The sequence below is a fragment of the Dama dama genome, chromosome 19 (genome assembly GCF_033118175.1).
Source record: "Dama dama isolate Ldn47 chromosome 19, ASM3311817v1, whole genome shotgun sequence".
Taxonomy (NCBI): domain Eukaryota; kingdom Metazoa; phylum Chordata; class Mammalia; order Artiodactyla; family Cervidae; genus Dama; species Dama dama.
Window position 1 is genome coordinate 92,361,164 of NC_083699.1, and position 16,137 is coordinate 92,377,300.

At 38.4% G+C, this 16,137-nt stretch overlaps 1 protein-coding gene across 3 annotated transcripts in view; it reads right to left on the reverse strand.

Moving 5' to 3' along the window:
* Positions 1 to 16,137, reverse strand: part of SLC9A9 (solute carrier family 9 member A9) — a 676,865-nt gene that overhangs the window by 609,449 nt on the left and 51,279 nt on the right. For all 3 annotated transcript variants that reach the window (XM_061167805.1, XM_061167802.1, XM_061167803.1), the window contains exons 3-4: positions 4,685 to 4,762; positions 3,129 to 3,205 (exon numbers count right to left, since the gene is read on the reverse strand). In XM_061167805.1, the coding sequence (XP_061023788.1) occupies positions 3,129 to 3,205; positions 4,685 to 4,762 (155 nt within the window). The remainder of the gene's footprint in view (positions 1 to 3,128; positions 3,206 to 4,684; positions 4,763 to 16,137) is intronic.

Consider the following 16,137-nt stretch of genomic DNA (forward strand, 5'->3'; position numbering starts at 1 on the left):
GTTTGTTGTATTGTTTCTGTCACTATTAATTTATCAGAAGAATAGAACTGGTTGTTTTCTAAGATTTAAGTTTAAATTTGAGTGATTCACAAAATGGGAGTTACCAAATTATGAAAGTATAATTTTGGTCTGAATTTAAGTGTGTGCCTTGTCTTCAGTGGACTTCCCTGGTGGCTTAGTTGGTAAAGAATCCACCTGCAATGCAGGAGACCACCTGTAATTCAGTAGACTTGGGTTCAATCCCTGGGTTGGGAAAATCCTCTGAAGAAGGAAATGGGGGATTTCCTTATCTAAGAGACCCATATTGTTTGTCATGGAATTTATTATGCAATATAGTTGCTTTAAACATAAATAAAATTTATCTTAGGTGCTGCTTATGGAATGTTTTGAGCATACTATAAATTAAGCTGGAGCTTGCCAGGTTGCTCAGTTTTAAAGAATGTGCTTGTCAATGCAGAAGATGTGAGTTTGATCCCTGGGTCAGGAAGTTCCCCTGGAGAAAGAAATGGCAACCCACTCCAGTATTCTTGCCTAGATAACCATATGGACAGAGGAGCCTGGTGGGCAACAGTCCATATGGTCCCAAGAGTTGGACATAACTTAGTGACTAAACCACCACTAACTTCACTTCAGAATTTTTGAAATTGTATCTGGACAGCAGCATAGAAAAATGACTGTTGTTCATCATACGGTACCCCAAACAAGTGAGCCTGCCAATGCTCTTCCTCGATTTCTGCCCCTAGCATAAGTGTGGAGTCACCCATCATCTCCCAGGGATTGAATCCAATGGTTATCTATGTCTGTCCCACTTGACCACTCCCCTTCTTCAGATAGTGCTGTTGCACTTTCTACCTTTCTACCTACCTTTCTCACTCCATATACTTGCTCTGCATGACCTCATTCTCTCAGGATTTCAATAAATCGATGACTCGATATCCATCTTTACTGCCACTGCCTGATACTAAGCACTCATTATTTCTAACCTAGCTTGGAAACTGCCTTGCTGCCTTTTTTCCACTTCACATGGCCACCAGAATGACCTTCCTAAAGTGTAAATCTGACCTTGTCACTCTCGAGCTAAAGCTCTTTAAGGGTTTCCCTTACCTTGCTGCATAAGATCCTAAAATCTTTAATTTATCTATCCCTTCCACATTTTAATCTAATGATCCACATTAGGAAGGCACCCTACAAGTTTTTGTTGTTCAAGTGAAGAACATGGTTCTAAAGGTTTTTGCCAGGGCTGCACATCTTATTCAAATCACTTTCCATTATAAATGGTTAACTGCAGCCTTAAAAATCAATTAGAAGAGCTTCTCAGCTCCATTAAATACATATTACTGTTTCTCTTGAACTGAAATTTTTAAGAACAAGTCAATTACATACAATGCATACATGCTAGTATACACACACACACATACTATATATTGCGCTTTAAAAAATAGATGTATAGAGTTTTAATAATAGCAAAAGCATGTTATGCAAATGCACAAACAAGTATACTTGAAATCTGTTATGAAAGGAAACAGAGTAATAATGAAACTGATTATGCCATAATTTGATAATATTGTCTACAAGTTTAGAATTTAGATCTATTATAAATTTCAGATTTCCATATTATAGAACTGCTAAAGATCAGTCTTTGCTATAAACTGGTAAGTGTCTGTTGAGAGTTCACACATCTCAGAGTCTTGAATCAATGTATAGGAATAATGATTAGGGATGTGTAGAAATTAAAGATAAATTGTTAAATAAAGAGAGGGTGATAGCAAGATACTGCTGGATTAAGAGCAGCAGTTTTAATTTTGTCCTGACCAAGGTCCTACTTCTTATAGATGGTGAGACTGAAACAATTAATTAGCCTTTCAAGATGTTATACTTCTCATCTTCAGAAGGAAGAGTGTAATCACACAGATCTCTGAGGCCCTTGCCAGCTTTGAGGTTTGAATATTTAGCTACGGCATGCCCACAGAACAGAAAAGCCCTCCCTTGAACAAGCTTCCAGAAGGATCCAATCCACTGTGACTCTCAAACACAAACAGTTGATAGACCTCTTAGTTGTCCAGACTTTATGAGGCTCCCCAGTTGACATCTCTGCAAGCCTCCAGCTTCAGTTGTTAAAATCTTCAGCTTCCTCACTAACTTAACCATGCTAAACATTTTCATATAATGTAGCCTGAGTTGTTCTAGGCTTGAACCAATAAAAATTTAAGAGCGAATTCAACATAACCCCCCCTACTCCCCATTTTCAGGTCCAAGTAATGATAGCTCCTTAGCCTTCCAGTGACACACACTAAACACTTCATAAGAAAAGGGCTGGGTGAGTGACTAATGTGTGTTTTTAGCCTCAGTTTCTTGTTTTAGGGATATAACAGCTGTATGCAGTAAAATTTCAGGGTAGAACTGGCTGTATTAGACAATTTAAGACATCCACACCATCATAGTCAGAGCAGCTGAATATGTTTTCTACAGCGCAGATTTAATGCATTGGATAGAATTGTAAGTGAATTGGATTGGCTTCACCATTTTGTACCACATTCTGCTTTACGATGAGTTGCAAGCCAGAGTCTGGGGCTCGCAGCATAACCAATAAAATATAAATAGAAAAAAACAAGTCTGCATTCTAAAGTGTATCGACCAAAAAGCCATCCCAGCATTAAACAACTCTGCTATTTAGAATATCTGTCTCAGACGGCTCTCGTGTTAACTTTCCCTTAGAAAGAAAACCCCTGACATATATTACTATTGTACTCCTGTCAAATACAGGTAAGATCCTGCAAAGAAGATGGAAAAAAATAACAACGTGCTTATCTGCGTTATTTAAGCCAAAAAAGGTAATGTGTTTCACGTAACTCAAACCAAATTAGCCACATTGTCTAAGTCAGAAGTTCAAAACTCACAGGGAAAATCCAACAATCTAATTATAGTTTGCTTTGATTTGAAGCCTTGTGTTTCTCAGAAGACATGCAAGCCTTGGAACTGAGTCAGAAAAGCATGTCAAGATGTGATATACTGAAAGAAAAAAAAAAAAAAACAAACAACAAAAAACCATTCACCCAGAGAGTGTGAGGCTAGGAAATGTGAGATTGGCCCCAGAGCCTTCTGGAACTTAAGCTCCAAATGTCACTTACCCTATGACGATGCAGGAGATGGCCGTTCCCAGGAAGGCATATGTTAAAATAGATCCCAAGTTTTGAAAAAAGTGTCTCTGGGGAGGAAAAGATAGATTTCATATAGTACATCAGATTTTTTCTTCTTAGCATAACAAGAAATAAAAACAAATGCATGTGTTTTCACAGCCTCTCCCTTTCCTCACTGTTAAGGCCAATTTTGTTTTTGGAGGCTCAGTTGCTGGCCGTATTGTACAAAGAAACCTTAGCTGATTAACACTGTAAAGGACAGAGGTTTCCAACAAATAGGGAAAAAATACATCTGGAAAGCAACAGGCCAGAACTGGCTGGCCCTGAGAGAGGAGGAAGGGATTGGGGCAATGGTCATGCAGGACTCTGGAATGATTAAAGAAGACAGAGTTTTTAAGAAGTTTTGTTGTCACTGAAACCCCTTTAGCACTTTAAATATACTGTTCTAAAAGATTTAAGTTGCCATTTGACTTTTACTGGATCTCTGATTTACTGTTTTTCTGAAAGTGATGAAACCGAACCTTAATCACCTACAACAGTTTATTTTAATGAATCACACAAAATGATGCTTAGTCTTGGGGCTGGGATGAAGAAGGATGAGCGGAATAAATCCAGCTTTCTAAATCTTTTCAAACGCTTGCTTGGAAAAACTCCCTTCCAGTTCTGTAAGTGGTAGCTAAATAGCCAGAACTGACAGCAAGAGGGAGCCCAAAGTACACAAGAAAATCAAGTCTGTACTGAACAAGCAAAAGCTGCTGAAGCCTACAGACCACAGGGAGGAGAGCCCTAGGAATCTCTGGAATCAGGGGTGGGCAGCAGGAAAGCAAGTACTTTAACTCTGCATCTCAAAACTCATTCAGGCTGGAGCCTCGATCTGTGGCCCTGGTGAGGCTAGCATGTAGGCTTTGGTGGGAATTACTAATTTAGGAAATGTACATGTTCAGGCTGCACATAAGTAATGTTTTGCAAGTGCAAAAAAATGCGAGACTGAACTTTCTCTCTATAAATTCAATGTTAATTAACAGCAAACCCTTTGGTTATTATCATCTAGAATAATATTGCCCAATAGAAATATAATGTAAATGACATATGTAAAATAAAATAAAATAAAATGACATATGTACTTTTCTAGTAGTCATATTGAAATAAGTTTTTAAAAAGTAAAATGAATATTGATACTATAATGTATTCAAAAATTATCATTTCTACATGAAATAAATATAAAACATTGTTGAAATATTTTACATTCTTTTTTTATACTGAGCCTGTAAAATCCAGTGCATATTGTGCACTTAAAGCACATCTTCATTCAGACTAGTCAACTAGGCTTAATAGCTACACGTGACTAACAATCAGTATACTGGACAGAGCAAGTTTAGAAGAATTCTAAGCATGTCAGATTTGAATCTGTATCACATAATCTAAGATAATGATATTTTTACCAAATAGGTAATCACGTAAAATAAAATGACGCTTTTTTTTTTCAATAGTTCTGGCAAGATTCTCTATTTAATGATAAAAGAAGAAAACAATCACTGTATATTTACCTTCTTTAGACTATATCCAGCATGAAATATAATTGGCGGCAGTAAAACATTGAAGAAGATTTCTGGATCGAATGTCATCTGCCAAAAAACACAAATGTGTAGTTATGAAGATGCTCTTTTGGGCTAATAAAAATAAATTTTAAAAAAAGTTATAGTTTCCTTTGCTAAAGTTGTATGAGACATATTAATGTGCTATTAAATTAGCAGAGATGAAAATAAGAGAAAATGCAAACTTAGGAATTTATGATTGACTATAACTTATAAAATAATATTTTAAATGTAAAACTTACGTTCCATTCTGTAGTTAATATGAATAACATAAAATCTGAAAGAAACCTTTCTAGGCAAAGAAAATTTTTTGTTTTTATTTTGATTAGTTATTCATTCTTCATATTTTAAATGCTTTTATTCTATTTTTTTTTTTTTTTTTTGGCTTCTGACATGATTTATTTAAAGTTTTCCCAAATAAAACATTTTTAGAAATTTAGTCTTAGTTTTCCCTACCGTATCCTATTCCAAAGTTCAGAATATTTTCCAGACTCTGGAAAAGCACACTTGAAAGAGAAATAGGATTTTTCTAGTATTTGTTTATTGGCTTTTACTTAAATGCTAAAATAAACTTGGCAAAAATTCCTTAGTGTGAAGTATGATGAAATGAGATGTAGAAATTCTTGAATCCAATACATGCTCTGTGCTGAGTAGTCTGAAAATGAAAACTAATTTAATCTTTAAAGCCTTCCTTAGATTCATCCTCTTCTTCTCTACTTCTTTCTGTCTCTCGCTCTCATACACACACACACACACACACATATACACGTGCGCACACACACACATACACTGCCATTCATTATTTCTCCACTAAGGCCTTCTTACCATTATAACACTCATCAAAATCTTTCAGATGTACAGGTCTCACAACTACACTTTCTATACTTTGTTGCCCGAATTCTTACTCATCTCTGAAGCTGATTCTCAAAAACTACTCCTCTCTGAAACATGCTCTGGTTTCCCCAGTCAAAACCAACTGTTTTTTCTTCTGTGGTCTTTCAGCACTTTGTACCCTCCCTCGTAGCATGTTTCATATCATAATTTATCAGTTTCTGTTTGACTGTTTTCTCCAATAAACTGGGAACCCATCAAGGATCACAATGATGCCCTTGGTTAATTCTGTGCTGCTTTCATCCCCTCCAGGGCTAGCTTATTGCTCGATATATTTTTCTAAATTGGGGAAAAAATTAATTGCCTTTGAAAGTCAAATCTATTAAAATGGAGTGAATTATGAAAAAGTGAAAATGTTAGTCGCCCAATTGTGTCTGACTCTTACGACCCCATGGACTGTAGCCTACCAGGCTCCTCTACCCATGGAATTCTCCAGGCAAGAACACTGGTTGCCATTCCCTTTTCCAGGGGATCTTTCCCCCCCCGGAGCAAACCCAGGTCTCCCACATTGCAAGCAGATTCTTTACCATCTGAGCCACCAGGGAATTATATATATATTTATATATTTCTCCCTAAAAACCTTACATATCACAGGTAAGAATTACTTAATTAAAAACTAAGAAAAGCTTTTCTTAACTCCACTATTTACTTTGGGTCTAATTGAGCACTGCCAGAGTCCCTCTTCTCCCTTCCCCACACTGGCCCCTTGACTCTTCTCATCTAATATTTGGGAAGGGGTAGGCTGTGCAAGTAGGAACCATGTAACTCAGTTGGGTGCCCACTTACAAGCCTAGTTATTCTCTCACTGATGCCACAACCTCTTGGACCAGTGAGCATTCAGGTAGAACAGCTTGGCTTATCCAGAGCTTTCTTGTGCCTCTCATGTTTTTTCATCTTTAAGAAGAATACAATAATTTTATGCCTAATTTCTAAGGTGGTTGTAAAAATTAAGTGAATTAATACTTAAGCTCTTGCAGCATTGCTTAACATCTAGTAAGCACGTTTAAGAATTCATTACTAAAGAAAATGAAATATCTGAATTAATATTGTAAAGTTATATGATTTGAAGAAACTGACCCTCTTGTGTTACAACTGTGCAACATTTGGGCAAAGAGATTACTTCTCCTTCTAAATTTACTCTTTTTTTCTAAGATTATCTAAAACACCATTATTGATCTATTTTTGAGGCCTCTTCAAGAGTCTATCAGTTGCATATTTGAAAGCTTTTGCAAAGAGATGTATTTCTGTTCTGGAGGAGTGAAGCCATATAGCTGTGATCTGTGATCATCTGGAAGAGAGGATTACAGTGGCACATCTTGGGCAGAAAATCCCTCGCCTCTGCAGTTTTTCTGCAAAAATCAGGTTAATCACTCAACCAGAACATTTCAATAATCAGAGTGCCCCATTCCCTGCATGCAGGTTAACTAATGTGCTATTGAATTATATTTTCTGGAGCAGCCAGATGAAACTGGCAGGCTGAGAATGGCATGCAGAGTACGAGGATTTATTTGTATATACAAAACAGATTTGTGTTCCTTTCAGACTTGCTATAAGCTTAGGAACTGCTAAATCAGAGTTCTGGGAGTAACTCCAAACCCAGATAATTTCTCAGAAATGGCTGGATCTGCCACTGCACCAGACTCCAGATGGTGGTTCCACATGTCATTTTCCTCAGACTTTGTGTTCAAATCATGGCCTTGGAGGTGAGACTGGTTTAAAAGCCCAAACAATTAAAATTTTTCATTATAGTCTGAAGGGGAAAAAAATCTAAGACAGGTGTGAAATGGAAGGACAGAAAGTTAAAAATCTTTCAGCTAAACATACTAGTCTTAAAATACAAGTTTTAGAGACCAGCACCATCCAATGGAACTTTCTGTGATGGTGGAAATATTCTATTACTATCCTGCCCAATAGAGTAGCCATAGGTCATATGATCTATTGAGCAATTGAACTGGAGACTACTGGAATGGAGGGACTGAAATTTTTATTTTTCTGTGGCTAGTAACTATGGGACAATACATTTATAGACAGTTACTAGAATTTAAAACTTCAGACCATTCAGTTTTTAGATGGTTTATCATCCTATATAAGGAATGATTAATTTGGAGCAACAGACCTACAACTCAAATGGTAGAATTATGAATGCTTCATGAAAACTGAGATTTTAAAATATTGGGATTCAATTCTTAAAATACCAGATAGTATGAGACAGAAAAATACCAATATGTTCAACTATCACAAGGATGCAGTAGTTTTATCTATTATCTCAAATATGCACTAGTGTTTGGCTAGGAATAGCCCAGACATACATTCATAGAGATAACCAACTTGAAAACTTTCCAAGAGTAGAAACGAAAGGTACCAAGTTCAACTCTCAAGTTCATCAGAAGGTTATAGATACAAAATTCTGTTTGGGCCTAAGTATTAAGGCATCTAGTGACTCAATACGAATTATTTGGGAAAAATAGTTGCATAGTGTTCTATGCAACTACTAACTAAATAAGCACTAAAATATCCACTTTAATGGGGGACTGTGATTTATGTGGCATATTACTTCCAAAGAGGCCTTTTAAAAACATTGTTTCATCAACTCTGACAGCATTCCTGCGTGGTCGCTGGCAGATGCAATTATGCCCTTTTTCCAGAGACAGGAGAAGAAATGAAAGGCATGCCCGGTGTCAATCAATGTGACAGGGGTATCACTGGGAACTGGGTGTGTATGCAGGGGCAAACTAAATGCGTGCTTTTCAGTTGAGAACCGGGCTAACATAACAGCTTAAACCAAGATTTAAGAGTGTTTAAGAGAGGTTGGCACTCAGAAACAGGCTTCATTATTCTGGCAATTCCCAGCTCCTTTGGAAAAATAAAAGTAGTTAACACAATAATGTGTTCGCTTATCTGCAATGATTTGTTCATTAGAAATCTAGTGAGCCCCGTCTCTGCTGCAATCCAGAGTTCTCTAGAAGACAGATAGCACTCTGGGCTTGCTGACCCTGCAGGGAGCCTTAATCTTGAATCAGCACATGAACTGGGTTTTGAAGGATGAACCTCTCCATAGGGCACCAACATACAAAACCATGCTCCTTTGTCTGCCCTGGGAGCATTGGGCCAGGGTTCACCAAGCCACAGGGCAAACTGGCAGCTTCCTGAAGTTTCAGTTATACTTAAAAGCAAGTAGTTTGAAATATTTTGAATATTTTAAGCATGCAGATATATTTAAAAGTGAAAATCAATACTTGCATGCATTTTTAATATATATAGAAGACTTCAGAGAAATCTTGGCTTGCTCAGGGAAGGCAGCTCTAGACAACACAAGAATGAGTGTTTCCTTTCCTCTGCCCTAGGTGATGCTTTGGTGTGAGAAGTACCAGAGGAGGGAAAAGAAGAATAATTTCAGAATATATAATGAAAATACACCACCTACAAATTAGATGAGGTTAATCTACTTAATCTCTCTGAGCCTCAGTTCCCTCATTTGTAATTTGCCTACTTCCTAGACTTGCTTTTCATGATTAGATGTAATAAGAGATGTAAAGGGGTCTACGTGGTACCGAACACTGATTGTTTCTCAAGAAATGGTCACTGTACCTGAATTGAAAGAAACTGTTGATGCAATGGATTGAGGATTGGAGGCACGAGGCACAGAAATATTCATTCAAACACGGAGAAAAGTAGAAACATTTTACCCAGCAAGATTAAACAATAAAATGGCTATTGGGAGTATAAATTTGAATAACTTTTTAGTAGGGTAATTTAGCAACAGCTATAAAAATGTCAAATATCCATACTATTTGATTCAGCAACATCGAATCTGAGAATTTATTCCACAGATATGCTTGCACATGTGTGGAATGACATAAGGGCAAGAGTATTCATTGCAGATGAATTAATGGGGACAAAAAGAAAACATTGAGGATGACTGAGCCACAGACTGGCTAAATAAATCACAGTATACAGCTGACCCTTGATCAAGGTAGGGGAGTGCCAACTCCCCATGCTCGAAAATCCGGGTATAACTCACAGTTGGCCCTCTGTATATGAGGTTCTTCTCTTTCTGAAATTTCTACTTATCTATGGTTCTGCCTCTGCAGATTCCAGTAACTGTGGATCATGTAGGACTGTGGTATTTGCTATTGAAAAAAATCTGCACATAAGTGGACCCACACAGTTCAAACTTGTGTTGTTCAAGGGTCAACTACAATCTGTAAAACTGAATACTATGCAACTGTTAGAAAGGCTGAGGAAACTGTCTAGGAACTGATTTATGGTTGCTTTCTAAAATTTGTTGTGAAGCTAAAACAGTAAGGTGTAAAACAATCCATCTGGCATGTGTAATAAAAACTTGCTATGTCCTCACCACGCTCCCTTTCTTTTCTGTCCTGGCCAGATACCTAGACTACATTTTCTTGTCATCATGTGTGACATATGACAAAGGTCTGACCAGTTGAATATGGATAACAGTAATATAAGTAATTTCCAACACTGGTCTCTAAAATCCCCTAGATCTCCTATGTTCTCTGTCTTTCTGCCATTGTTAGTTCCCATAGAACATCTGGCAGAGGTCCCAAATACTAGGGAGTGGCATAGCCACCAGCTTAAAGGAAGCTGGGAATGATTGCTGGCCCCTGGAGAAGACTACAAAGGCCACAGTGGATTGGAACACAAGCAATAAATAAACTTTATTGAACTAAGTTGTTGAGATTTGGGCTTCTCCAATAGCTCAGTTGGTTAAGAACCGGCCTGCAATGCAGGAGACACCGGGTTTGATTCCTGGGTTGGGATGATCCACTGGAGAAGGGATAGGCTACCCACTCCAGTATTCTTGGGCTGCCTTTGTGACTCAGCTAGTAAAAAATCCACCTGCAATGCAGGAGACCTGGCTTCGATCCCTGGGTTGGGAAGATCCCCTAGAGAAGGGAAAGACTACCCACTCCAGTATTCTAGCCTGGAGAATTCCATGGACCGTATAGTCCATGGGGTTGCAACGAGTCAGACATGATTGAGTGACTTTCACTTCACCTCACATTGAGATTTGGGGGTAGTCTGTTAAATATTTGGCCTGTTTCAAGATTTGTGTGGAAAAGGTGGAAGTGTAGAATATTTACCTGCATGTTATATATGTGTGTGTGTGTGTGTGTGTGTGTGTGTGTGTGTGCATACACATACTATTGTAAATTGTATATATACTATCATATATGTTATATATGGGGCTTCCCTGGTGACTCAGATGGTAAAAAATTCATGGGCAATGCAGGAGACCTGGGTTCAACCCCTGGGTCAGAAAGATCCCCTGGAGAAGGAAATGGCAACCCACTCTAGTACTCTTGCCTGGAGAATTCCACAGACACAGGAGCCTGGTGGGCTATAGTCCATGGGGTCACACGAGTCAAACACAACTTAGTAACTAAGCCACCATTGTCACCGTGTTATATATATATACAATCAGTTGCCTCTGGGGAGACCAGGGAGGAAAATTTGGTGGCAGGAAGAGTGGTGGCTTGGAGAAGGCTTTTCTGTATTTCCTTAGTGAAGGATGACTCTCTTTGCCCTGGCTTTTATCTATAGATACAGAGATGACTGCTGCTTAGCGCAGTGCCTCCAGGGTTTCTGCCATCATGACATACACACAGAAAGTGATTATATTTGGCCAGTGGAGGAACCTGGGGAAATTAGAGTCCTGATAAGACAATTCAGGGCTAAGAGGATGAGTCTGGGACTCTGACCATCCTCAGCCCAAGGATGAAGGGATTTAAAGCCTGTGGAGCAGCTGCAATCCATTAGCACATCAGCCAGGGAGCACTGTGCAGGATTCAACACTCCTGGCCCTCATCTCACCTTTCACTCATCCTCCCTAGGAAACAGAGAGTGACCAATCTAAGTTGGAGAAAAGAAATTGAGTGCGCATCTCAGCCTCCTCTCTCTCCATGTTGAAATCAGCCTGTTTGCTCAAAGTGGATGCCCCTAGCTCCTCCCAAACATAGGGAAGGGCTATGTCCAGCTGCAGATGTCCAGCTGCATCTGTGGCTGGTTTGATAAGTCTCTATAATTCTGGGGCTAAAGATGAGCAAGCCAGCTTACAGACTGAGCCTCATTATTTTACCTAGTTTTGATCTCCATCTTTCTCATTGCTGTATCTATGTCTCAACTAGTTATAAAATCAGATGGGCAACTCTACCTCAGCAACAATAAAAATTTTAATAAATTTAAAAACTCAGATGGGCAAAAGAGATGATAATGGATAACTTCTTTAAGATTTCAACATACCCTTTTGTACCTTTTGAATGTGAGCCACATGAATGCATTACCTACTCAAAAAATAAACTGAAGTAATTCCCAAAGAAAAGATGTCTCGGGTAGATTAGTTTGAAGGGCCCTCAGTATTGGCCTGAACGAAGGGAAACCATTATCAAGCCACAGTTGCCAGAATGAGCACAAGGTAACAACAATGTAAATGAAGGTGGTTATCACAGAATGGATAAAAAGAAACAAACCCAGGAGACATCCATTCATTCAACAATATTTACTGAGAATAAGCCAGGCATATGGCAAGGAGGATCAGGGGAGCTTACAGGTAAAATAGAGAGGCAAAAATTAAAAAAACCCAGAAGAAACCCATATTTTTGCACCTAGGTACTCCTAAAAAAATTAAAAATGGCTGAATAAAAAATGATTGAAGAGAAGCTGACTTGCCAGAGGTAAGAGGGGTCAGCAAAGCTCAGGACTAATTGAAGTTTTGGTTCCCTGAGTCTGAGGTGTCTGTGAAACACCTGGAAATACATGCTTGGGGACAGGTGGGCCAAGGAGAAATGATTCAAAATCATCAGCATAGAGGAAAGGATTTGTCAAGTATAGGTGGGATCTTTGAAGGAGTAAGTACGATAGGAAAGAGAAGAAGATCAAGAACAGACCCTGGGATGGAAAGAGGTGGTACTATCATGGGGAAGGACAAAGACTGAGCAATCATGAGACAAGCAGAATGAGGATCAGGGCCACAGAAAACCAAGGAGAAGTGTGGTGTAAGAAGGAGGTTCTGTTCCCTGAATAAGACTGTCAGATTTAGCAAGCAAAAAGACACCCAGTTCAATGGGAACTTCAGATAAGCAATAATTTTTCAAAACAGTTTCTTAGCACTGCATTTGGGATATGCTTTGCTCAATTATTTGTTACTTACCTGAAACTCAATAAACAGAGAAGTGAAAATAGAAAGGGGCTTCCCTGGTAGTTCAGCAGTAAAGAATCTGCCTGCAATGCAGGAAATGCATTTCATGCATCTGCCTGAAATGGCAACCCACTTCAGTATTCCTGCCTGGAAAATCCCATGGACAGAGTAGCCTGGAGGGCTACAGTCCATGAGGTCGCAAAAGAGTCAGACACAACTGATTGACTGAACAACAACAAAAAGTAGAAAACCAAAAGTGAACCTATGTTTCTGCATCTGGTTGATTGAAGGGATGAATAACCAAGGAGCCGCTGACCCTTCAGCCCAATATCAATGACTAAGAAAAGAATTTCAAGGATCGAGGAGAATCCTTTGAATTTCATAATTAGGAAGTGGTTGTCAATCCTTTTCAATTGATTCCAATCAAGAAATGGATACAGGGAGTAAAGGAAAAAGTGAGTGATGGGAATGCAGAAGCAGTGGGTTTAGAACCTTTATTTGGGAGGTTGAGTGTCAAGCACCTTCAGGAGTCCAATAACAGGCTCTAGGATGAGATGAAGGAAAAACAAAAGGATAAAGGCTAAGAAAGAAGGAAGCAGGGGAGCAGATTAGGACAAAGAATGGTGAAGGCTTAAGTTTAGGGAGGTAAGGAAGTGGTGTGTGTGTGTGTGTGTGTGTGTGTATACACTAGTCACTCAGTTGCCTCTGACTCTTTGAGACCCTATGGATTGTAGACTGAACCAGGCTCCTCTGTCCATGGAATTCTCCAGACAAGAATACTAGTGGGTAGCCATTCCCTTCTTCAGGGGATCTTCCCAACCCAGGGATTGAAATGGATCTCCTGCACTGCAGAAGTTTGAGCAACCAGGGAAGCCCCAAGGAATCAATATAAGCAGCAAAAAGATAATGAATTAATTTTTTAAAAAAATATATGGAAAGAAATCTTTCTCTCAAACTTCAAATTTGTGGAGCAGCCAGGTTAGGAGATAGTTATTCACAGTGAAAAACATTCTTCTGCTCCTCCAGATGGTTTCCTACTGGGCCCTTATATGTGGCGGGGACTCCTCAGTGAAACAGGTTTTACCTCATGCAGGCTGTTTATTAAGAAATACATAGTGCCACAGGCAGTCAGAGGGAGAAGCTGCCTGAGAGGTCACCTCTCTTAGGGGTCTGCAAACTGATCTCTGTCAATTCCTGGGCTCTGCGGAGGGAGTGGTGGTGATGGGACATGGGAATAAGAGTGCTGGTCTCCACCCTGGCTCTGCCCTCCAGGTTCTGCCTGAGCAGTTTTGATTTCACGTGCTTTACACATTGAGAAGGGTTTTCAGATTTTCTTTGAATGAAGCATTCCTCTGCTTCATTTGAAGCAGACCCTGACCTAATATTGTCCCCTAGAAAGTTCAAGGAACGCGTGAAATGTCAAGGTGTCACTCAGAGGCACCACTGAACTTAAAAATTCTAGACCAGAGCTATTCCCCTTTTGATTATTGTATGTTCTTAACTTTACTTTAAATAAGTTTTAAATGTTGTGTCAGAGTTAAAGACCCTTCTTTCCCCCTTCCCCAGAAGTGACCAATACCGTGAAGTTAGAGAGTGTTCTTTTCTTCCATGACTGTGTTCTTATACTTCATATACAGGTATCCATAGCAATGATTGCTATTATTTGTGCATCTTTAAATTTTACAGAAATTTAGCTATAAATAGCCTTTTATATGGGATTCATTGGTGGTTCAGTGGTAAAGAATCTGCCTGCAATGCAGAAAGTGCAAGGATCAGGAAGATCCCTGGAGAAGGAAATGGGCAGCCCACTCCAGTATTCTTGCCTGGGAAATCCCAGGGACAGGGGAGCCTGGTGAGCTACAGCCCATGGGGTCACAAAAGAGTTGGACATGACTTAAAGTGACTAAACACACAACACCAACCTTTTATATCCTGCTTTTTACATTTAGAATTTTTTTTTCAACTTATCTACATTAATACAAGTGGACTGTGTCCATTTGCTTAAACTGCAGTATAGCCTTCTATAGGATGAATACTTCATGATTGTTTTTTCCCTTCTCTAACAAGAGAATTAGGGCAATTGGGCTGTTTCCTATTTTTCACTATGACTAGAAATAATGCAGTAGATATTCTTGCACTTAAGCCTTTGCATATAATACATGTGAAGTTCTCTAGAAGTGGAAAATACTAAAGGTAGAATTGCTGGATGCTGAATCTTCAACTTTACCAGACTGAAGTTACTTTAAAGTGGTCACACCAATTTACACTCTATAGAAGAGTATAGGAGTATTTTCCCACATTCTAACCCATGCTTAATATTGACAAATTTCTAATTTTTACCAATCAGGGCTGCTAAAATATTACTGTTTTCTTTGCATTTCCCATTACTAATGAAATAAGTATATTTTGTGTGTTTTTTAGTCTTTTGTGACATCTCTTTAATGAATTTTTGGATCATATCTTTTACCCAGTATGACTTTTTCTTGTTTATTAATTCTTCACACAATATGGTTACTATTCAGTTTTGGTTATTTACATTTCAAACATATTCTTCTATTCTCTTACCTCCTTAAACCTTTTAACACTTTTTAAACTTTATCACTGGTGTCTTATTCATGCAAAAGTTTTTCATTTTAATGTAGTAAAATTTATTCCATTTTTTACTTTGATTCAGCTTTTGGTAGCTTCTTTAAAAAATCTTTCCTTATCCTGATGTCATAAATATATTCACTCCTAAACTTTTATAATTGGCTGTTTACCCTAATTTTTAAAAACCTAAGGAAAGGTTAGGGTTCGAATATAAATAAAGCAAGTTACAAAGTTTTAGAGACCACCTGATTTAAATCACATAGAAAAAATGTAAAATAAATGTAAATATTTTTCCTTGTAATGATAATCATGAATTATTAATATCACTGAGAAATTGTGAGACTATCATACCACAAAACCATGATGTCTTTTCAAGTAGTTGAAATTCCAGAAGTTAGAAATACACTATTGTGAAATTTATACATGCAAAAATGACAGATATAAACACTGGTATTTCATTGGAGGTAGGTAATGTCTATGTTTGTGGTGTGCATGCTAAGTCACTTCAGTCCTTTCCAACTTTGTGTGACCCTATGGACTGTAGCCCGCCAGGCTTCTCTGTTCATCGGATTTTCCAGGCAAGAATACTGGAGTGGGTTGCCAGGGGATCTTCCCAACCCAGGGACTGAACCCGTATCTCTTATGGTAGGTGGTTTCTTTACTACTAGTGCCACCTGGGAAGTCCAGGTAATGTCTACAAACCCAGGCAAACTTAAGTGGAGAATTTAGAATAAAACATTTATATAATTCTAAATATTTAGCTTGG